The sequence below is a fragment of the Protopterus annectens genome, chromosome 12.part0, assembly GCF_019279795.1.
Source record: "Protopterus annectens isolate FY-2018-M chromosome 12.part0, PAN1.0, whole genome shotgun sequence".
Lineage (NCBI taxonomy): Eukaryota > Metazoa > Chordata > Ceratodontiformes > Protopteridae > Protopterus > Protopterus annectens.
Genome location: NC_056746.1, coordinates 512,241,945 through 512,265,954, shown reverse-complemented (window position 1 = coordinate 512,265,954; position 24,010 = coordinate 512,241,945). Strand labels below are relative to the sequence as shown.

Here is a 24,010-nt window from a genome sequence, read left to right as displayed (position 1 = left end):
TGGGGAGTTAATAATACCTCCCAACTTACAATCATCTGCAAACTTTGTCAGACAGAGTCCCCTCGTGTTGGCCCGGACTTCAGAGAAGTAGATACCAAACAGAAGAGGACCCAGGACCAAACCCTGTGGGACTCCACTCATGACTGGTCGGCAGTCTGACTTGGAGTCAGCTACTTTCACACTGTGCATTCTATCTGTGAGCCAGCTTGCAACCCACCTGGTGATATAGGGGTTGATGCCTAGCTTAGTGAGTTTTACTATGATTCCTGAGTAGGGAATGGTATCAAAGGCCTTGACCAGATCAAGGTAGGTTGTATGAACCACCTTGCCTTCATCCACACCTCTGGTGACTGACTCAAAGAAGTCAACCGAGTTGAGCAGGCATGATCTACCCTTCACAAAACCAAACTGTGTGGGATCCAGAATTTGGAGGTTCCCTACGTCCTTGTTTATTAGGTCCATGATGATGCGTTCCATAGCTTTGCATATCAGACTCGTCAGGCTAATGGGGCGATAGTTCCCAGGGTCTGTAGTCACTCCTTTTTGGAGAGGGATGACTGTAGCAGTGTGCCATTCGGTAGGGACAAAGCCTGAGGTGAGGCTGTGATTGAACAGGGCACACAGGTGAGGTGCCAGTTCACTTTGTAGTTCATGTAGAACACAGCCAGGGATATTGTCATGTCCCACAGAAGCTGCATTCTTGACCTTGGACAGTGCTGTTTTAACCTGTGCAGCAGTAATACTGGGTGCCTGGCAATCTTCTGGTACTGTGATTGGTCCTTTTGGGGGGGAGGGGAGTAAAGTTGGCACTGAATCTGTCAGCCAGTATATTGGCAATATCTGTTGGCTTGGTATATTCTGTTTTCTTAGCTAGCTTTAGAGGATTTGATGAGGGATCTCAACATTTTGTTGAGGCTGATAAGGGAGTTTTTCCAGTCTTGGGACTTCATCTTATTCCACATCAGTTTCCTCCTTCTGCTGTAGAGTTTGTTTATGGCAGGGGACCACCAGATTGGCTTCCTTTTTTGGAGGAAAGCGTCTTGGTTCTACTGGGTATGGCGAGATCCATGCATTTGTGTACATGTTCATACAGTGCATTGGTGTATGATTCAGTGGTCATGCAACTATTCTCCATTTGCATGGGTGCCATGGAGTTAGCCACCTCTGTTTTAGGATCCCAAAGTTAGCTTTGAAGAAATTTTTCATTGTGGTTACCTTTGCGGGGGGTGGGGATGTGGATTTCCAAGGTGATTAGTTTGTGGTCGGATCTAACTAGGGAGGAGCCGACTACTGGTGTAGAGCAACGGTCGCCCATGTTAGCAATGACCAGGTCAAGGATGTTGCTACCTCTAGTGGGGGTAAGAATGAGCTGGTCCAGGGCACTGGAATTAATGAATTCCAGGAAACGTTGGACAAGTGTATTGGTACACGAGTAGTTTTGCCAGTTAATGGAAGGGTAGCTGAAGTCGCCCAGTATGAGAGCATTAGGTTGGACCCTAATATTCTCCAGGGTGCTTAGGAATGTGGAGTGTGAGTCTTGAGACATGGTTGGGGACCTATAGCAGACTACGACCTGAATAGCTGTCTTACTTACCTGAACTATCTCTGATGCGTTATGTTGGGCCACAAGTCTGGAGGTGTGCACATCCTTTATGAATAATAATATAAAAATCCTACTTACAAAATATTATATTTAATATTAATGTTGGCCACTAGATGGAGTTCTAGGACAAGATATGTTGTAATTTAGTAACAGACAAATTATACCTGAGAATTTTGTTTCCCCAGAAAATTACCTTGATACAAATCTTAGATTCTCCATCAAAGACTAAAACTAATACTCCCATGGTACCAGTTAATACACCAGGCTGCATTCCCATCAGTACCAAGTATGCATGATCTAAGCCTTTACGTAAACTGTTCAACCTCAGCTTATCTACAGGGTGATGATGTCTGGAGAAATGCCACTGTGACTTCCTACACAAGGGTGACTTCTAAACAGACCCAGGTAATTATAAACCAATCAGCCTCACCAGCCTTACATGTGAAGTCACGGGACGTTTCATAGCAGAACTCATTTATCCACACACAAACAACATAATTGAGCTGCATCCCAAGCATTTCAGTTATGTGAAGGGCAGGTACTGTCTCCCGAACCTAGTAAGCTTTTTTGGAAAGGTTAGAGAGGCTGCGGACAGTGGTCATTCTAATCAAACTACTTATCTTAATCTGGCCAAAGCTTTTGACATTATCCCCATGCTGGAATTATTGAAAAATTAGATAAGCTTAATGTAGACCCCTATACTGTCCACTGGATTGAAAACTGGATGTTGAAAAAGATCCCAGTGACGGTTGTTGGTTCCCTCTATGAATGTAAAATTGTGAGTAGTGGGGTGCCACAGGGTTCAGTTTTACATACTCTCCTGTTTGACATTCAATTTGCAGACAGCCAAACCAATATCCCAAAAGTGTGGTTGACCAAATTTGCTGATGGCTGCACACTGGGTACTGTTTCTGCTCAGCCACTGATACTAAACAGCTCCAGCAAGGGTTCGAATATGCACACACCTAGATTATCAAAAACAGTCTCAAACTAAATGAAAAAAGTACAACATACTAGGATTTGGGAAACAAAAAGTTGCTCCCACCTCATATATTACAATTGGTAGTCCTCTTCACAAATATATAGTCAAAAGAGACCTAGGTATGTATGTGGATAGCTCTCTGTCATTCAATCATCATGTTTCCATCACATTCGAGAAATACTTCTATCTGTGTAACAGTATTTTAAAAGGAGAAAGAAATCTGTGGTGGCTGTAATACCTAAAGACGTAAAGATCCATCAGAATCAGCTTCTTATAGGCCCATTTCAATTCTAAACCATGACTGCAAAATGTTCATGTCTATGATGGCTAAAAGAATAGCAAAGGTGTTGCCAAAATTGATACATATGGATCAATGTGGTTTTGTGGAGAGAAAGCAAACATTTGACAACATTAACAGAAAAATGATTACCCAGAGGGAAGCAGAATGTAAGAAAATGTTACTATTGTTGGTGGATCTTGATGCAGAGAAAGCATTTGACAGAGTAAGTTGGGATTTTATGAGTAAGACAAGACAAACATTTGCATTCCCTGACACAATAATGCTAATTAGGGGGATACATATGAGGGCACAGAGGTGAACCTTAAAGTAGGGGAGGGTCCTCTCTGATACCTTCTGTTTAAACAGAGGAACCAGACAGGAGTGTCCTCTTTCTCCTTTATTTTCATTATATTTAGAGTCGTTGGCAAAGAAAATAAGGGACTCAGAAATTCAAGAATATAAGTAGTATGGTAATCAAGAAAAGTTGGCTTTATTTGCAGAGAACATTATTTTGCACCTGAGCAAACCAAAAAGGACAATTCAGTGTTGTGGAACACTCTGAGACAGTTTCAAGTCTTTTCAGGATACAAAATTAATGAAGATAAAACAAAAAGCAATAGCCGCAAACTATGGACCCACACATGAAATGGTTCAGTAATCCCCATATTTATGGGGAAATGATAAAATGAAATACTTAGGAGTATGAGTTAAAAAGGATTCTGTTATGGCAGCTAAGTATGTGGGAAGAGATTAAACAAAAGACAGTACAAAAACTGAGAAACTGGAAGCTCTGTTTTATGGATATGAATAACAACATACAAGCAGTGAAAATATTTTAGTCCTCTTAGTTTTATACACAGTTCAGGCATAGTTTTATCAACTAGAAAAGAAGCTGTGGATAGCAATTAATAAAGAGCTGACAGATTTTATCTGGGAAGGGAAGAGGGCAAGAGTCAAGTGGGATAAGATGATCCTTCCAATAGATTGAGGTGGTTTGGGATTACCTGATTTGAAGGGATATTTCACAGCTACATAGTTAAGGCTCCTATACATAGCACAAGCAAAAAGCTATAATTCAAAGTAGAAATGGATGATGATGAAACAGGAGGGAAGTTCAGGAAATAAAGAGAGACTGGGATTTTGGATGCAGATCCTTGAGGAGAATAACAATAGCCATACCAAATATTATATTTATAAAGTAGCATGAAGTATTCTAAGAACTATGCCAATATGCGAATGGAGAAAGGAGATTCTGCCAATAGGGATGACTGCAATTAGAGGTACAGAGAATAGATGAGAGTGGGAAGGAATTTACTGTAGAAAACTGGCAAAGAAACCATGGTATTGTGAGTAAATAGACAGAAAGGCAATAAAATGAGAAGAGGCCAAGAATTTATTTGGACTACAGGCTTGAGACTGCCTTCCATGTCAAGGCTTGCTATCAGAGTATACGCAAAGAAAAAGGAAAAGGGGGTGGTAACTGAAAGACCAACACTGGTAGAGTTTTTACAAGAATCTAGAACAGAAGCCAAAATGAAAAAGGGTTAATTAGTAGGGCATATGAAATACCGCATGGTTACTATAGGAATCAATCAGAGCAGGTTACAAAGGATTAGGAAGAAAGACTGGATAAGCAATTCACAAATAAACAATGGGATGATACATGTATGGCTCCCAAATATAATTACAACCACTGTACTGTGATGGATTCCTGATAAAGAACAAATGGTTCACGAAGCGGATACTAAAAAAATCTTGCTTTTAATTTTAATCACCCACTCATTAAAGTTCATTTAGTTTCATTTTTCCTTCTCCTTTAGGAGAAGGAAAAAATACAGGTCGGATTGGAATCAGGAACAAAACAGGGGAATGAGATGGTAAAAGAGAATGAGATAGGGATAGTCCATGACAGTATAGGAGATCAATCCCTAGGAATAGTTATATCAGATGGTGTAGTTTGTAGTTATAATAATTTTAAGATTTACAACTACACCAACACAACAGTGGAAGACGACCACTTTACCCTATTATCCAGGGTATGAAGTATAGCCCTAGAACTAGGTTCAGCATTGTAGATACCATTGTGGAGATTAAGTTGTAGCTAAGGAAGTTGAATTTAGCCATTATGTTTCATGATAAGAAAATTCAGGCACCAGCAAAGGGGAGTTTAAAGAAAAAAAGTTCCTATATGTCACCTATTCATCCTAATGTGGCTGTTTACGAGAAACCGGTGCTGGGCGAAACTTATAGGCTGTATAACAGTGTCAGACATAGAACTATGCACAACAATTTATCCAATCATGAGCAAGACGTTTTGAACCAACTTAGAAAAGATCATAAGATAAGGGTTATGAAACCCGACAAGGGGGGAGGTGTTGTTCTATATGATACTATGGAATATATTAACGTGATGTACAACATATTACAAGAAACAGGAAATTACAAGACGGTATCTTTAAATGAGATTAACATACGATACAGGAGGATCAACCTGTTCCTTGAGGAATTCCTCTTGGATAACCATATTACTTTTGACACTTACAACTATCTTAAGGCAGAACACCCTACAATGGCAACTATAGTAGGCATACCAAAAGTTCACACGAACATAACTAATCCCCCTTTTCACCCCATTGTCTCCAGTAATAGATCTAAAACTTTTTCCATTGGGGTAGCGATAGATAACTGGCTAAAACACATATACAGTAGGATACCCCATTTGATTAAGGATTCTTGGACCTTTCTGGGAAATTTAACAGGTAGTGTGTGGAAGGAGAACCTAATTTTTATAACAACTGACGTTATTGACTTATTTTCCTGCATCCCTAAACAGCAAGGTTTTGTCAAGTTTCTGTAACAGTATGATGAAGTACAACAACATGGAATGGGATAATTTATGCGTGATTATGGATCTTATGGCAATAGTATTAGATTATAACTATATTTATTTTGAAGGTGAACATTACCGACAGACCGGGGGGTAGCTATGGGGGCAACTTGTGCCCCCATCTTTGCCAACCTAGTCATGTTGGACTGGGAGAACAATCACCTATTTAATAGTCAATACTACAAATATGTTTGCCATTATTCAAGGTTTTTGGATGATATGTTCATATTATGGGATGGACCATCCAATGTAATAGATGGGTTTTTGAATTATTTAAACAGTACTAGTACATACATGAAATTCACTTATTCGAGTAGTTCAGAAGGGGCAGCATATTTAGATACTTATATTTCCAACACTATTGGCAGATTTAAATCCCGTATTTACAGAAAGAACACCTTTTCAAACAGTTATTTGGAATATTCCAGTAACCATCCAAGATCTTTGATGAAAAATATATTTAAAGGGCACTGTATTAGAGCAGTACGAATGACATCAACATATAAGGATATGGTGGAAGAAATAGATTTGATAAAATTTATGTTTACATGTAGGAGATATCCCACCAATTATGTTAGATAATGTGGGGAATTATGTAATCAGTGAATGGGGAAAAAAAATATCCCCCTTTATTAGGAAAAGAACTGAACAAATATAAGCAAATACAGGCAGACAATATGAAAACACAATATAGTAGGGCATGTGTGTTGGAATACAACCCTTATGTGAAAAATATAAAACACATATTAAGCAGGAATTGGAACATATTAACAGCTGACAAAGAAATAGGGAAAATAGTAGGAGACACACCGGTGTTTGTATATAAAATGGGGAGAAACATCAAGAGATTATTGGAAAGTAGATGTTTCATTATGGAGAAGAATAATCGGAAAACATGTACTAGGAAATGTGGAAGCTGTGGGCAGTGTCATGCTATTTTTGAAGGCGAAGGTATAATTTTAGAGAATATCAATAAAACCAAGATTACTTTTAAATCAGGGAATTGTAATTCCAAATACATTATATATTTGGCCAAATGCATGACACACCCCAGCTTTTACATATGGAAAACTGAAAGACAAATGAAAAAAATAATTTACGATCATTTGTACAGCATTAGAAGAAAAGATGTTAACAATGCACTTTACAGGCATGTAGCCAAATGTGGAGAAACTCATTGTTTCAAATTTGCCATATTGGAACTAGTCAGTCAACGGCCACGGGGGAGGGGGATAATTACAAAGTCCTATTGGGTCAACAGGAAATTAAATGGCAAATATTAACTGATGCTGCCAATGAGCCCGGGCTAAATGAATTTGTCTCCATTAAACCGTTTCTTTTGGCTTAAATGAAAAAGGGGTACACAATATTCAATTTTTCTTGTGGGGGGACACATATTTATCACACGTGTTAACAGTTACATATTTTTTTTAACATGTTTATTTATGAATTAGGATGAATTGTAACACATTTTTGACAGGCATAAATTACATGCAAGTGGTATGTTATTGTGTATTAAGTATCTTTTATTTTTTAGGTAGTGCTATTGAGGCACAAATTTTTTTTTTATATTGTATGTATAAACAAATCAAATATGCAATGTGTGAAGGAATTTTTACAATACTTGAAAATTGTTATGCATTGTGTTTGGGAAATAAATTAATTCATTGTGTGGTCGATTAGGAATGTTCGGAATGCGAAGAACTTTCACTTATCTCAATTTTTAGTTTATTATACTTACCGTACAATGTGTTTAAAACGAAAAAGAAAAAGGCTGCACTAATATATGATGTTTAGGGGACAGGGCTGCATACCTCTGCACATGTAAATATTTTAAAGGATAGGAAATGCAGCATCAAGTCTATGAGCATTTTATGAGTATTTTTTTTAAAGTTTGCATTAAGTAGTAATCAACTGAATAATTAATAGTTTGGTAATTTGGCGCCAAAAGGTGGTATATGAGTAACTGATAGAATTAATGATATATTCTGATGAAGTCTGCCGTGGTGTGGATGAAAGCGCTAAATGAACTTTAATGTGTGGTTGATTAAAATTAAAAGCGAGATTTTTTTAGTATCCACTTTGTGTCCCATTTGTTCTTTATCAGGAATCCATCACAGTACAGTGGTTGTAATTATTTTTGCTGATTCTGTGTTTGGCAATGCTTTGTTGAGCTATTCTTTGGCTCCCAAATATGCAAAAAAGTCTAGAAGATTTAGGATTTTTGTTTGGAAGTGTTCTTCTGGGTATTTATATACTCCAAGCAGACTCCAAAAATCTTTTCCTCAACCAAATTGCAAATGGGTAAGACAAGTAATTGAGAACTTATTTTTGGGAATGTAATGAGTTGGCAGACTTTAAAAATATCCTGCAAACTATTCTGTCAAGAAATATTGAGTGAGCAAATTGGAGTAACTATGGAAATTATTTTTCTGAACTGTGAAACAGTATCTGAACTTCCTAGACATAGTAAAGCCTTGCTGAATGTAATTCTGGTGGCTGCCAAAAAAGTAATTACTATAAAATGGAAATCAAAGTCTAAACCAAGTGTATTAAAAGTAGTGTATGTAGTAACAGACAAAAAAGAACTGGAAGTGGTATCTTTAGAAAAGGGTAGGCGCAAATGTTTGTTTATTTATTTATTTTACATTTGTTTATTTTACATTTGTTTACCGGGATAGTCCGACTGGATACATGTCAATTTTCAGCAGAGGCCCAGGAAGAAAAGCTCCACATAGACAAACTTATGTAGATTACACAGAAGTTAGCAAACAATTGTAAAAACAAAGTGATTATATACAATGGGTTAGTAGTGTTCCCTAGTAGGGACTCACAATTCTCATGGACAGACAATTAAAAGTAAGAGACATCAGATTGGAAGCAGAGCTTGGTGATGTAGTTACAAGTTATGATAATTGCAGAATATGCTTTTAGTTTATAACTTAATCAGGGTTGGTACATGGGCATAGCCAATTCACTTTGAGATACTGTTTGATGTTTTTTTTTTTTTAAGAGACTTTTGGAGGATGTAGGGTTATATAGTTCGGCAACGAATTCCAGGTTTTGCCAATGAAGTCGGCAAACAGGGATTCACCAGCAGAGTTATTAGCTTTGTGGGTTTGGACCAGTAGTTTATCGGATGACGGTAGGGATCTTAGGTTGCTATATGGCTTAATAATATTTTTAAGTGAGGGGATATCCTCAGGGTGGTACAAAATTTTGTGCGCTATTAAGAGTTGATTGAATTGAATTAAGCTGGGCAGTTCTAGCCGCTCTCGTTGTTTAAGGTTTTGGCAGTGGTGGGTTCTACAGATGGAGCCAGTGGTGAATCTGGCAATATGATTGTAGCTATGGGACAGCTTACTTAGTTCAGATTTGTTGAGGTTTGAGAGTACAGGCAAGGCATATAAAAGAGTAGAGAGTAGGTGTGATCGGGTGATTGCAGTCCTAGCCAGTGGGGTTAAAAATGTCTTGTTTCTACACAGTGATCCAAGCTTCTTATTGATGGTCTGTATGGTTTTGTTGACCTGTAGGTCAAATTTGAGATTATTGTCTATGATAACCCCTAGCAGTTTGGTGTGATTATCTGGGGAAATAGTGGTATCATTGTTAGATGTGACAGAGAATGAAAGTGTGGTGGCTCTACTAGTTGGAGAGAAGAGTAGAAGTTTAGTTTTATTGGGGTTCAGAAGTAGGAGTTGGTTGGTGAGCCAGTTCTCGATAGTGTTAAATGTATTTTGGGTTAAGATTTGCAAGTCGGATGGGGAGGTGGCTGAGCAGATGAGAGTGGAATCATCTGCGTATTGAATGCAGGTAGCATTAGGGATAGCAGTGTGGAGGCTGTTGATAAAAATAGAGAAGAGTAGTGGACCTAGTAAGGACCCTTGAGGAACACCAAGTGTGAGAGGTAACTGGCTGGAGAGTTTGCCCTGCCATAGTACCGCCTGCTGTCTACCAGTCAGGTAGGACTGTAACCACTGGATAGCAGGCTTGTTGAGGGAAATAGATTTTAGTGAAAGAATGAGAAGTTCATGGTTGACCATGTCAAAGGCTTTTGATAGGTCAAGAAAGAGGGCAGAGGTTAGCCTACTGTCATTCCTGTTTTGGTTTATGGCAGTAGTAAAGAAAAGGAGGGCTGAGTTGGTGCTGTGGTATGGCCTGAAACCATGCTGGGAGTCGGATAGTAAGTTATTCTGTGAAAGGTATTGCATTAGTTGCTTGTGTACACATTTCTGCATTATTTTGGCTAGTGGGGAAAGAATGGCAATGGGTCTATAGCTGGATATGTCTGAGGAGCTGCCACCTTTATGGAGTGGGATGATGTGAGATATTTTCCAGAGGGAGGGGATACCATTTTTGGATAAGGTTCTGTTGATGAGGATAGATATGGGATATGCAATGGCATCTGCAGCTATTTGCAGGTACTCTGCAGGGAGGAGGTCAGCAGCGAGGGTGGTAGGTTTTAGTTTTTTTAGAAGTGTTTTTATAAAACTAGTGGATATTGGTTGGAAGCTAATTTGGGGTGATTATTAGGTAGATTAGGCATGTGGTTTAAGTTAGAGTGGGTTAGTTGATTTGCTAGGGAATGGATTGTTTCAGTGAAAAAGTTATTAAAGGCACTAGCTATGGTCTCTGGGGAACTATGGGTGTAGTTAGTCGGGGTTGGGGTGGTGGAGTGACCTGGACAAAGTAGTTGATTTAAGCCTGCCCAGAACTTTTGAGGGTTGTTGTGGTGTTTTTGTAGGAGATTTTGGTAGAAGCTTTTTTTATCCAGTAAAATAGATTTTTTGTATCATTCCTGAATTGACGATATTTTAGATGGTCAAGTGGGGCTTTGGTTGTTCTCCAGCTGGCCCAGGCTCTGTTTCTAGTTTTGATTTTAGCTTTGGTATCTTTTGTGAGCCATGGTGCTGTATTTGATCTAGTTTTTAGCCTACGTGCTGGAGCATGGGAATCAAGGATACTTAGGAATTTAGTGTTAAAGTGATTTATGGCCTCCTCTAATGTTAGATTTTTTTAGTTTTGATCAGTCAACTGCTTTTAATTCATTTTGGAATATAGCAGCATAAAAGTTTTTCCTGTTTCTAAATGTTTTATATTTGGGCTGGTGAGGGTTTCCTGCCTTATGTTTTATGATATAGGTAAGACAATAGTCGCTGAGATCATCAGGGAGAGTACCAGCTGTGTACAGTTGGGGTTGGTTATTAACTAGGATCCAGTCTAGGATACTTTCCTTGTTGGTTGGTTTGTTTATCCTAGTGGGAGAGGTTATGGTCTGTTTAAACCCAGATAGGTTTATATGATTGGGGGGGGGTCAGAGGACAGGGGTGCCAGTCGGTGTTAAAATCACCAAGAAATATGATTTCTTGGGGATAGGTAGTGGATAACCAGTAAAGATCTTCTAGGGTATTTAGGTTGTTGCCTGCTGGAATGTATGCACAGACGATGCTCAAGTGTTTGTTTTGGTTAATCTGTAGCTTGGTTATGAGGAGTTCCTCATTATTGAATTGGGGAGGGTGAATGGTGTCTCTGTTAACGGTTAGAGTATTTTTGTAAAGGACTGCTATCCCACCTCCTTTCCTTGTAGCATGTTCTAACCAGTGAATATTGTATCCTGGAGGTAGTATCTCATTGTCAGTAGTACTGGGTTTTAACCAGGTTTCCGTAGGGCAAATGATGTCTGGGGAGTGGGTTGCTAGGAGGGCGTGTAGGTTGGGAATCTTATTGTTAATACTTCTAATATTTAGGTGAAATGCTACGAGGGAACTAGTGGGAGTATTCATGGGTAGCTTGACTGTGGGGGTTGTGGTAGGGGAGTGGAGGTTATTGGGTGCGGGTGGGCCAGGGTTGGGATGAATGTCTCCATCTATTATAAGGTTATAGTGACAGGATATTCTGAGCTTTAGGAGTTTGTTTATAAGCTTTATATAGTCTTTGTCTTTAGGATTATGTGTTGTGGCTGTACAGGGGTGGTATTTTATAGAGGGTGGTATATTCGGTGTGCTGGGGAAGGTAAAGTGTTTGGTGTTATGTGTGAAGTCATGGGTGTCTGTTTGACCATTTGGGTAGTGAATACCATGGTCAAGTGTTTGTTCGTAGGCAGTGTATTGGTAAAATAGAAATAGTATAGGCATTTGGGTAATTAGTGTTTTTTTGCTTGTTTGCACTTTGATAGGGGGCAGGCCAGATTTGATGGCTGACTGTGCTAACAGGGTGTGGAAGAATGAGAGAGAAGGAAATGGGTTAAGGGGCAGGGTTGCTCAATGATGTGTGAGGTGCTGATTGGTACTTAACAGGAGGGGAGTGGCAAGGGAGTGGCAAAGACTGGTTTAAATTTAGCACTAGTGGGGTGGGTGAGATTTGGGGGCAGGGAGAGGAGCGGAGCGAGCAGAGCACAGTGAGGGTGAGCGGAGTGGGGATAACACTGACTCTGAGAGTTACCTTGGGCTTTTGGCTTAGTTTGCATGATTGTATGCAAGCAATGCTTTTGGCTGTACTTTAATTTGTTTTATTCTTTTTTAATTTTGACAAAGATGACAAAGAAAAAAATGGGAATTGTGGGAACAATGCATGCATAATAATATTTTGGAGGAGAAATGAGATTTAAGGGAAGGCAGTAACTGAATGAGCTATGTAATGTTCGATTGACTATGACTGTACAGATGATTGTATGTGACGTATAATGTTTGTACCTCAAAATATGTCAATACGGTCTTTCTTTTATATAAATGTATGACGGTCTGTCATAAGTGATAATCCAATAAAGAGGTTTTCTGTTAAAAAACAGAAAGAAATCACTCCATCTGGTCCAGTTAATTTCCAAGGTAATATATTCAAGATCCAAAGAAATCATACTACCACTAATACTCTTCCCTTATCAGAGCCATAAATGAACATACTGTTCCCACTGATATGCACAAATACAAGCATATCGGGCAACTGGGAAAGTCCCAAAGATTTCTAACCAAGAAAATTAAAGGTCTTAAATCCTTCAACTACCCCACTAGATTAACATGAATTTTCTGGTTGCTGGAAGGTGACCTATGTGTTGCTCTTTGAGACATGCAAGACCCAATCTTATATGACCTCTTACTTCCATGCAAAACTAGCGGCTCTACAAGTACCTGCACTAAGGACCTAACTCTACACCAGTAAATAAACCAGAATAGCTGGCTACATAGGTGTCTAACTCAATATATTCCTAACCAATGGAATAAATAACCACTACAGGTCAAACAAAGTACTACTTTGGCTACATTTAAGGCTAGACTTGATGACTAGATGGGTAAATACAAATATGACTTGGGTTATCATATACAGCCCTGCTTGATTTGGAAGCTAAGAACTATTAAGCCCATAAAAAGGTGCATATAGCTAAGCATCTTATGAGCCCTGTGATCTCTTGCCTAGTATGTTCCTATGTTCCTACACATGAGAATATGACTGACGTGAATGTGGCTAGGCATGCACACAACTTAGTGGGAAACACTGCCTGTCTGAGGAGTCCACCAACATACTCAAGCACCCACAGAGGTGAACAGCATTAAGAATAATGTCATGTTCTATGTTCTAATCTTACGTGTCTCTCTACATAGGCGGGTACTTGGTAGTACCACACAGTTTGCTCACTAACCATAACAAAGCAGAGTTATTCAATCAAAATAAGAGGGTTTCCACTCTCATCTTTTCCAGCAACTTTATATGAAGCCCTTATTCTTGGGGTCAACTATATGTTAAAAATACCAGGCTCCCCGAAGTCTAATGTGCTGACCACACTACACTGCCATCCCACCAAATTGCCATGTTAACTGAAAGTTAAAAACTCTATTTTACAAAGAAAAGAAAAGAGATTTTTTTCTACAAGTTGCTGCAAACGAGGGTGTAGTACATTGTAAAGTCTGGGGGTGGGGGCACATCCTCCACTTCAGGGGAGCAGCCCTAATATAAAAAAACACTATAAGTGACATGTACATTATTTAAATGCATCACTGCAGTCTAGTAGGCAGAAGTAACACTGTATACAGTAGATCAGATGAGCTACAGTTAACTTCAGTAATATGAAATACACCACTATGTTGGGTTCTACTTTCAGTAAACAAAGGAGGAACTAGAGGAACTTCCCAACCAACTAACAAAGTATCCATCAGGGCATACAACATATTACGTTGTAGGAAGTAAAGGCCCACACTTAGATTGGTAGGAATCATCCACCATTCTAGAGCACAGTGAACACGGTTTGACATTAAGAGATCACTAAATGCACAGTGACTTTATAGTCTGACACCTTGCTGTCCACTTCAATATCCACACACTCAAGCACACAAAAAAACTGTGACATCTGTGGGTGCCAATGACCCAAGGGGCACAGGAGGATCAGTCTCTGGACTCCACACTGCCAAAGTAGTGGCTTCCCCGGCCCTTCTCCTGGAGAGGAATCACCAACACTGAAGACTCTCCATCTGATTAGCTGAAGGCAGTATTCTGTAGTCACTCAAAAGGAGGTTTTGAAGTCGCAGAGCCTGCAACCAATTAGTGCCCATACTATGGATATCACCTGGGAGTCCCTCTATGTGGCAGGGAGTACAACAAAACAATTTTTTTCCTAAAAGGCTTTTATGAAAAATTAGCACCTTGGTAAACACTCTGTAAGCAAAGGACTAAACGTCACCCTTTAGTGTAAGTGAGCCCCATCCAAAATGATGAAGGAATCTCTTGCACAGACGTGATAAAAGCAGTGCCCCATAAATTTGCTCTGGTGGCGCACTGAGATAAGGCTTGACTAAAGCTCGAGCAAACTAGCCTCTCAGTCACTTGGCAGCTGAGGCAGGGAGGATGGGCATACCCATCCTTGGGGAGAGAGGTTTGTTTCCATCTGGATTGCACCAATGCTCTAATGACAGGGGCACTAGCTGAAGAACATAGACCCATATGCTTCATTGAACTAGTACCAGAAAATATTTGGGTGCGATTGCCAAGCCAGTGAAAGTAGCCCTTTTAGCACGTGTGGAGGATCATGCATGTGTGTACAAGGGGGCATCTGCAGCCCTTGCAGTAATGCAACTGCTGAGGTCACCATCGGGGCAGGGTGAGGCCAAAATAAATAAAAAGTTCTGATCACCAGAATGCAAGCTGACAAGAGTACAAAGCATCCCTCAAGGTAGCTTAAATGATGCCCCCCACTGGAGACAGTAGTGTGTGACTGAGGGGAGGCGTGGTGGTCAGCAGGCATGAAAGCAAAACTATATTAAAGAAATTAAATAGATAGATAAATGATAGGTTAGATAGATAGATAGATAGATAGATAGATAGATAGATAGATAGATAGATATATAAAGGACTGCTTTACACCTAGAGACAATACTGAAGCCATGTGCTGCAGGTAAATACCAGGCATTTTCCAGCATGAGGTAAAACACCTCTAATGCTCAAAGCAGCTCACACTGGACTGGCATAGGGTTGTTAGAGGGCAGCACAGAGATTGTTAATGGCACCACACTATACTCTGCAAAGGTATGCTTCTGCAAGGATAAGTCCCACTATACATCAAACAGCATGCACACATCCAGTGTCCTGGCAGTGCTTTTATGCCAAACTTTAGAGGAGCCATGACAGCCTTGTCAAATCTAGCTGGCAATTTCTGCTTGACTCTAGGGTCAGACAGGGGAGAAACCTTCAGAATCCTGAGTTCATCAACTGAGACTTCACTGAGGGGTTTAATGCATCACTCCAGATAAGCCAGATGAGCATAACCATTTTCCAGATACTCAGAGGAAATCTGATGTGGACACACCATGATACCCCCATGGTAGCTGTCTGGGGTGCATCTACTACACTCCAGTCATCCTTGGCTGTTGGTAGATAACACATCGATCTCTTAGGAAGAGGTTAGGAAGAGGAGCCTTCAAACAATGTCTGGCCTCTAGGCAACCTACATTCTTTATGTTTGGCACTAACTTGGAATTAGCAAAAGCACTCCTGCTGATGCCTGCACTCAGCACACTCACAGTTACCATCTTTGGAAAACTGATGTAGGCCTAACGCTTCCCTCTACATTCACTGTTGATATTCACTCTGAGGTTATACAACTCGGCAAGTACAAGCAGTGGTGGTGTTGTGTCCTCCTAGAGATACATCCACTGCAAGAACACTTACAAGGTTTACTGCCATAGCAGTCACCAAACCATGGAACTGTCTTTGAACAAATATTAGGTCTCGGATCCAAATTTAAGCAAATGGCAAAAAAAATTAATGTGTGTGTGTGTGTGTGTGTGTGTGTGTGTGTGTGTGTGTGTGTGTGTGTGTGTGTGTGTGTGTGTGTGTGACAAATGGCACCCACCTAATGCACTATGTGATGCCACAGCATATGCTAGGTACAGCTAATTTTACTCCCAAAAACAAACAAATACAGAAAAAATTTTGAATTGTATCAGCTATGTATATTACAAGAGGAAATCCAAACAGTCTATAATGGCTAAAAGAATGGCAAAGGTAATGACAAAATTGAAAGATATGGATCAATGTGTTTTTTGTGGAAGGGAGGCAAACATTTCAGAACATTGACAACCCAGAAGGAAGATGAATGTAAGAAAGCACCACTGTTGTTGGCGGTTCTTGATACAGAGAAAGCATTTGACATTGTAAGCTGGGAGCTTACGAGCAGGGCAATGGAAGCATTTGCATTCCCTGATAAAATTGTAAGGTTAATTAGGAAGATATATGAGGAATCACAGGTAAAAATTAATTGGTTCCTCACTGATAATTTCTGTTTGAGCAAAGGAACCAGGCAGCGGTGTCCTCTTTCCCATTTGTTATTTGTACTATATTTAGAGCCACTGGCAAAGAAAATGAAAAACTGAGAAATTCAAGGCTATAATTGGTATGGCAGTCAAGAAAAGCTGGCTCTATTTGCAGATTACATTATTAATAAAACCACAGCAGGACATTTCAGTGTTGTGACACATTGTTTCAAATCTTTTCGGGATACAAAATTAATGAAGCTAAAACAAATGCAATAGCTGTAAATGACATACCCTCACATGAATTCGTTTAGCAATATCCGTATTTATGGTGACTTGATAAAATGAAATACTTAGGAGTATGGATTAAAACAGATTCTGGTGTGGCAGCTAAGGATAAGTGGGAAGAGACTAAATAAAAGATGATACAAAAACTGAGACATTGAAAGCTCTGTTATAGGGATATAGATAGCACGATACAAGCAGTTAAAATGTTTTTAGTCCCTTTCGTTTTATACACAGGTCAGGCATAGTTTTATTAACTACAGGCAAAGCTGTGGATAGCAATTAATAAAGAGATAAAGGATTTTATCTGGGATGCGAAGACAGCAACAGTCAAGTGGGATAAGCTGATTCTTCCAATTGAACAAGGCAGTTTGGGATTACCTAATTTGAAGGGTTATTTCAGTTACGTAGTTAAGGCTCCCATACACAGTACAAGCAAAAAGTTATAATTCAAAGAGGAAAGGGATGATGACAAAACAGGAGGGAAGCTCAAGAAATAATGAGAGACTGGGGGGTTGTATGTTAGCCATGCAGAATATTATATTTATAAAGTAGCATGAAGTATTCTAAGAACTAAACCAACAAAGGATTGGAGAAAGGAGATTCAGCTGATAGGGATGACTGCAATTAGGAATACAGACAACAGGCAAGAGGAGGCTGGAATTTATTGGAGAAAACTGGTAAAAGAACCAAAGCATTGGGAGCAAATAACTATAGAGTGAAAAGTAATAGAATGGGAAGATGCCAAGAATTTACTTGGACTGCACAACAGAGATTGCCTATACTCTGATATCAATCCTTGATAGGGAAGGCAAAGAGAAAGACATAGGGAGATCCTAAGTGAAAGACCAGCACTTGTAGAGTTTTTAGTTGAGTCTAGAACAGAAGCTGCCATTAAAAAAAGGAATAGTTAGTAGAGCATACAAAATATTGCATGATAACTATAAGACTCGATCAGAGGAGCATAGAAAGGATTGGGAAATTACACTGGATAAGCAATTCACAAAGAGACAATGAAGGGATATATGTACATCTCCCAAATATGCAACGAAGTCTAGAAGATTTAGGATCTTTGCTTGAAAGTGTTTACAAAGGTATTTTTATACCCCAAGTAGACTCCAAAGAAGTTTTTGTCAGGTAGACAGCAAATGTTGGAGGTGTCATGGGGAAGAAAAAGGTAACTGGGAACATTTTCTGAGTGTAATGAGCTGGCAGATTTTAAGGATTCCCTGTAGACTGCTCAATCAGAAATACTGGGCAAGCAAATTGGTGTAACTGTGGACATTTTTTTTGAACTATGATACAGAATCGGAACTGCTTAGACATAGTAAGGCCTTGCTGAATCTAATTATGGTGGCTGCAAAAAAAGCAATTACTAGAAAATGGAAATAAAGTCTAAACCAACTTTCCTAGAAGTAATAAATATAGCAACAGATATAAAGCAACTACAATTGGGACCTTTAGTAAAAGGGTAGGAGAAAATTAAATAGGAAAAAATGGGAATTGTGGGAACAATACATGCAGAAGATGAACAAGTTTTAAAAGAAGGCAGGATTTGAATGAATTATGTAATGTTTGCCTGACAATGACTGGATAGACTATAAGTGATGTATAATGTTTGCAACTACAACAACTACAATTATGTCAAGATGGTTTGTTTGCATTTATATAAATGCATGATTGTGTATGTCATAAGTGATAATTTAATAAATATGTTTCTTATTTAAAAAAAAGAGAAAATCCAAACACTTACATGTTACAGAAGCCAGCTGAAGGGAGATCTCAGGAGTCATTAGGGAGATTAGGCACACGTACTGACAGATGTCTCTTAAGGGTGTTTACATCACATGATCAAAACATGAAAACAGCAAACACCATAAAATCGAACTTCAAACCCGAAAAAGTAAAACTTCAGAAGCTGAGAACAGCGATTTTTTTTCCCTGGAAAAAAAAAATTGCTGTTCCAGCACAAAATACGAAACACACAAACACTACAAACCATTTCTAATGTGGGGGCTTCACCCCCCACACCCCCTACTTAAATATACCAACTCTGAGATCACACCACAGTGGAGGAAATAGCGAAGCTGCGGAAATGGCCCACCAAATTCTTTCCCTGGGAAAGAATTCGATGTTCTGCAGCTTTGGTATTTTCAGTCTTCAAACTTCCGAGTTCGAGGTTGTGGCGTTCGCAGTTCTCAGCTTTCGAGCTTCCACTATACACCCTTCTTAAGGTGCTAAAGGAATGTAAGACTTATTAACAAAGTTGGGCATGGCTTTAAGATAAAAATTTAAAACTCAGCTTGTTTCATGTCCCCCTTTGTTCACCACACATATAGAGTAAACAAGTGTGTTGTATAAATGAAGTAACCTATGTGCTGCTGCAGTAGGGTGTTTAATAGAATTGCTTAGAATCAGGAGTTTTGAAAAGAAGACCTGGGTAGCAGATCAGTCAGGGAGAGGATACTGTAAGAAGCCCCAGACCTGCTCTGCTCTGGCTGGCGTTGGATAGGGATGGAAGGAACTACTATCCTAACCCACAGTGCTAACTGGAGCTCATCAATATGAATCATAGCAGGTAATATTCTAGCATGAAAATATACTGAAGAATACACACCTCCTACTTGGCACTGTTTTGTGTCTACAGTCACAATCTGTAGGGATTGTAAGAGACCTAGGGAAGTATAGGCTAACTAAAGGAACCCAAGGAATAGGCACTAAATGGTCTAGCCTCAGCAATGTGGGTTTATTGTAATTTATGACGTTTATACACCTCATGGCCCCCAAGTGAGATGCAGTCTGACTATTCAAGCCACACAGCCTCCATCTACTTATCAAATGACTGCAACAAGGCCCCAGTGTGTAATGGAGTATGAATAGAGAAGGTGATGGTGTCTCAGAGCCATGAAATATACTAAAATGTAACCTATCAAAATGCACCAATCCAAGGCAACACCACAGTGCCACTAAGGGTGCTGCAATCTAATAAACTACAAATAACCTCAGGGCCACATCTCCAAACTGGCACTAAGCCAAGAAATAAAATCACAAAGGCAACATCCCAGATGTGATTATGAGTTGCAAACATGGTTGAAAATGTGACAACAGCACATGCCCTGCACAGTACTTCTATGAGAAAGAAACAGTGTCATAAATACCAGTGTGGCATCTAAGCATCTCCCAGGTACCATAAAAGTCTCTCCCTGAAACAGTGGCAATAGTGAGTTCTCACAATAATAGCAGCTAAGGAACCACAGACAGGCCCACAGTGGAGACCAGCCAACACTGGGCCTACCATTAGAAAACCCTTTAGCTCACTTCCCATGTGTGATTGAAGCCCAGGCACTGTCGACAGCTGATTAGTAGAGCTGGCAAACTGAAGATGTGCAGTCACATTACAACTGTCAAAAGATAATGACGCAGCTGTCATTTCATACAGCGAGGCTGCACTATTACTTAGACACTGTGGATTCTAGTCTCCCTGAGGGTATTGTGCCACAAGGAATAGACTACAGGATCCATGGAGTATACTGCTGTTAGCATCTCTCATGGAAAGCATGTACTCTGCTACTCAATTTCAATGCATGGATGCTCAGTGTGTGGCAATCCTTCAAGAAACAGACATCAAATAAGTTCCTAACTAGTTTTGTGCAATAAACACACAACAGGCTATTAGCAAAATGTTGCGTGGATGGGCCATGACCTTCAGAGCAGATGGCATTTAGTCTAATGATGGAGAAAAGTAAGATAGAAAAACAAAGAAACTGATCCATCATCTAACAAGCAGAACAAAGGAAAAACAAAAACATAAGCTTTTTTGTATTACCAACGTACTAATTAATTACAATGATGAAGATAAGTCAACAAATGACACTGATGCAATTTACAGATAAAATTCAAAAAACCTGCTAACTTCAATGTTATAAAAGCAGAACTGAGAAAGGAAGGGCCTGGTGCTGCCCACAATACTCTATCACTTTCTGTAGGCATTGTCTTAAACATGCCAATGATTAGGTATCAACTCTTCCTCTCCACAACCTACTAACTCTTCAGATGTCAAAACAAGAGGACTAACCAGCCAGAAACAAAGAATGGTATCAAATGACACAGAAGGCTTTTGAGATACACCTTACTTCCTTATTTTGCTTTGTGCATGGTAACAAACAACCAACCCTGTATGGAAATTAAAGATAAATGCTTCCCTGAGTTAAATAAATGATATCTATGGATTGCAGACAGTCCCCTTTTTTATTTACATGCAACACTTACCTGATATATCTGGATTATCATCTATCAGGAGGTGTGCAGAAACAACTGTTTTGTCTCTAGTTAGTACCACCTGCTCCAGATACTCACGTCCAAAGTGCTTTTCTACCCAAGCATACTACAACAGAAAAAGGAAAGAAAGAAAGCAGTCAACAAGCAGAAATAAAACAGAACCACATACTACCAGCCCAACCTACAGTTCATGTCCATAAGTAACACAAGTATGTTCAAGTACAGAACCAATAAGCAAGATACAAACAGGTATTTATATGTAACATTTTTAACTTAAATCAGTGAACATTACTAATAAAGTTATGTGTTATGCTTTTAGTGCTGCTTACACTTACGGGGATGGTCTACTTAAGTAAGTGCTGTGAAGAGCTCAGATACCCTTCACTTTATCCCCAATCCGTGACTGACCTCAGTTTTATAACAGACACATCTGCTATCTTTATCCTGCATATATGGGAAACAGTACCCAAAGGACTGCTCGGCTCCCTCGGGCAGTGAGCCTGTGATTGGTGTACTTCTATAATGCCATATTTCTGAACCATAACAACACAATTTAAAAGTATCTTCTGACTTTAGTCCCTCTGTTTTAAGGTACAGTGTAAGTCATTTTATAAATGCAATACAGTCCCAATAAGTCATTGTACATATGATACATAAAGGCTGTATGGCTTCTCCATGCCTCACTTCTTTGATGACTATTACCCTTCATTAAAACAAGCTCTTTCATTCCTTCCTGCCTGACAGCTATCCTACAGGATATTTTGCCCAGCTGCTTAGTAACTCAGTACTGGACTTCTAATTCAAACTTCTACTTGTCACACACTAATATGATCACCAAGTTCAAACATGACAGCATCTAAAGCTGACAATTATTAATGACGTCTGCTGTTTAATGCTACATATTTTGTTTTCTCGTGTTTGAATAGTGGTTGAGTTTTTAGCAGAGGCTACGGATATAAGAGGGAGGCTAAATTTGAGGTGAGGGATTCCTTTCACCACTGCAGACCTGGTGGTGTGTGAGAGGAAGGGGGATATTTTTTATGCCCAGAAAAGTAGGGGATTAATTTTTTTACTTGTATTATCAAGATGCAGGAGGAAGTTGAGTGAGAGGTCTAACCAGAGACCAAAATACTTGAAAGATAAGACTTCCTCTAAAATTGGTTGTTTTGATCATAAATCTTAGGTTTTCTTGGATCTATTGAGCTTTTGTTTAGTACCAAAAATCACAGATTTAGTTTTGGATGTATTTAGTATGAGCTTTTTAGTAGTAATCCACTCACTGAGATGTTTGAAGTCAGACTATAGATCTTGCTGTAAGGTAGTTGACTGGGTGGAGCAGTAAGAGAAGAGGAAGATAGGAAAGATCAAGTGGAAGGCTACTGATGTATATACAGAATAGACAGGGGCAAGAACAGACCCTTGAGATACTCTTCTGAGCAACAGAGGTACTGAAGTTAGAGTTCACTGAGAAATGGTCGTTAATCAAATAACTTTGGAACCAATGTATGGCATCGTGGTTGATGCCTAGATCTTGAAAGGTGAATTATAAGAGAGGAGTGACTGACTAAGTCAAAGACTCCATTGAGGCTTATAAAAATTGCACCACAGAACATGCTGTTGCCCACTGACATGAGAATTTCATTTGTCAGAGACCAAACGGTTATGGCCGTGCTGCTCCCAGACCAGAAGACATGTTGCTTTTGTGAGAAAAGCTAGTATTTAGTAACACATTTTACAAGTGAAGGTTGACAATTTTCTCAAAGATTTTGCACAGGGTTGGGAGGATGAAAACGAGGAGATGGTGTGATGGACGTATGGATTGTTTTTGTTTAGGCAGTGGTTTTACTATGGCAGACTTCCATACATTAAGCATGTTGTTGGTAGGAACACAAATATTAAAGATGTGTTTTAGGGAGGTAACAATAAAGTCACAGCAATAGTATATAAATCATGGATGTAGGTTATCTATACCTGGAAAACTTTCGAGCTGCATTTATTCCAGTAAAGGGATAATGCCTTTGGATGAGATCTTTTGGAAATAAAAGAGAGGAAAATATTCTGGGTGAAATGAGAAAGCACTTGTGCGGGCGTCTGCAGCACATTTGAGGAGGTCACTAAAGTATCTATGGAAATCATCTGTAGACCAGCTGAAGGAAGTACTTGTAGACGTGAGAGACGGGTAACATTCTATGAGGTTATTGGCTTTTTTCCAAAATTTCCAAGGACTGTATTTAAGAGAGATTTGGAGGAATTGCTTTTTTTGTCTTTTAATAGATACTGTGGCCAGGTTCCTTAGATTTCTATACTGCTTTCTGTTTATAGGTGTGGGATTACATTTTCAGGAGTGCCAGGATTCATCCTGAAGTTTGAGGAGGGATTATAACTCATGGGTTAGTCACTGTTTGGTTTTGGAGTTAGAAAGTCTACAGATTAAGTGAAAAGTGGATTTGTAGCATCTAAATAGGAATCTTTTCAAGGGAACAGAAATGTGAAGATAGTTTAGCAATACTAGTAGTGGATTTAGATCTGAAGGATATTAAGTTTATTTTTGTTTTGGAAGCTAGGCATAAAATGGACAAACTGACAGGTCAACAATCCCTAAATAAGGGCGAGTAAATTTCAGAGTTGTAGATTGTGTTTGGGCTATTGGAGATGATAATATTGACAAGGGAGTGTCTTTTGGTCAAAAAGGTTGGGTCTAGTATGTTGCTTGACTAGTTGCATCAGTTGTTCAGTGAGGTAGTCCAAGACTTCAAAATTAATGGGTTTTAACACTTTGATGTTAAAGTCACCTAAAATAATTATATTTTTCTTACTGTTTATGTGGGATGAAGTTGATTAAATCACATACTTACATTTCAGTAGAGAGGAAGGGGGAGGAAGGCAAGGGGTATTTTATGGCAAACTAGTGCACAATACCACAGAAAACATTTGATATTGGACAAGAAACAGTAGTGTT

At 39.2% G+C, this 24,010-nt stretch overlaps 1 protein-coding gene across 2 annotated transcripts in view; it reads right to left on the bottom strand.

The window, feature by feature from the left end:
* NT5M (5',3'-nucleotidase, mitochondrial) overlaps positions 1 to 24,010 on the bottom strand; it is a 231,326-nt gene that overhangs the window by 12,058 nt on the left and 195,258 nt on the right. For both annotated transcript variants that reach the window (XM_044089658.1, XM_044089659.1), the window contains one exon: positions 21,043 to 21,157. In XM_044089658.1, coding sequence (XP_043945593.1) covers positions 21,043 to 21,157 — 115 coding nt within the window. The remainder of the gene's footprint in view (positions 1 to 21,042; positions 21,158 to 24,010) is intronic.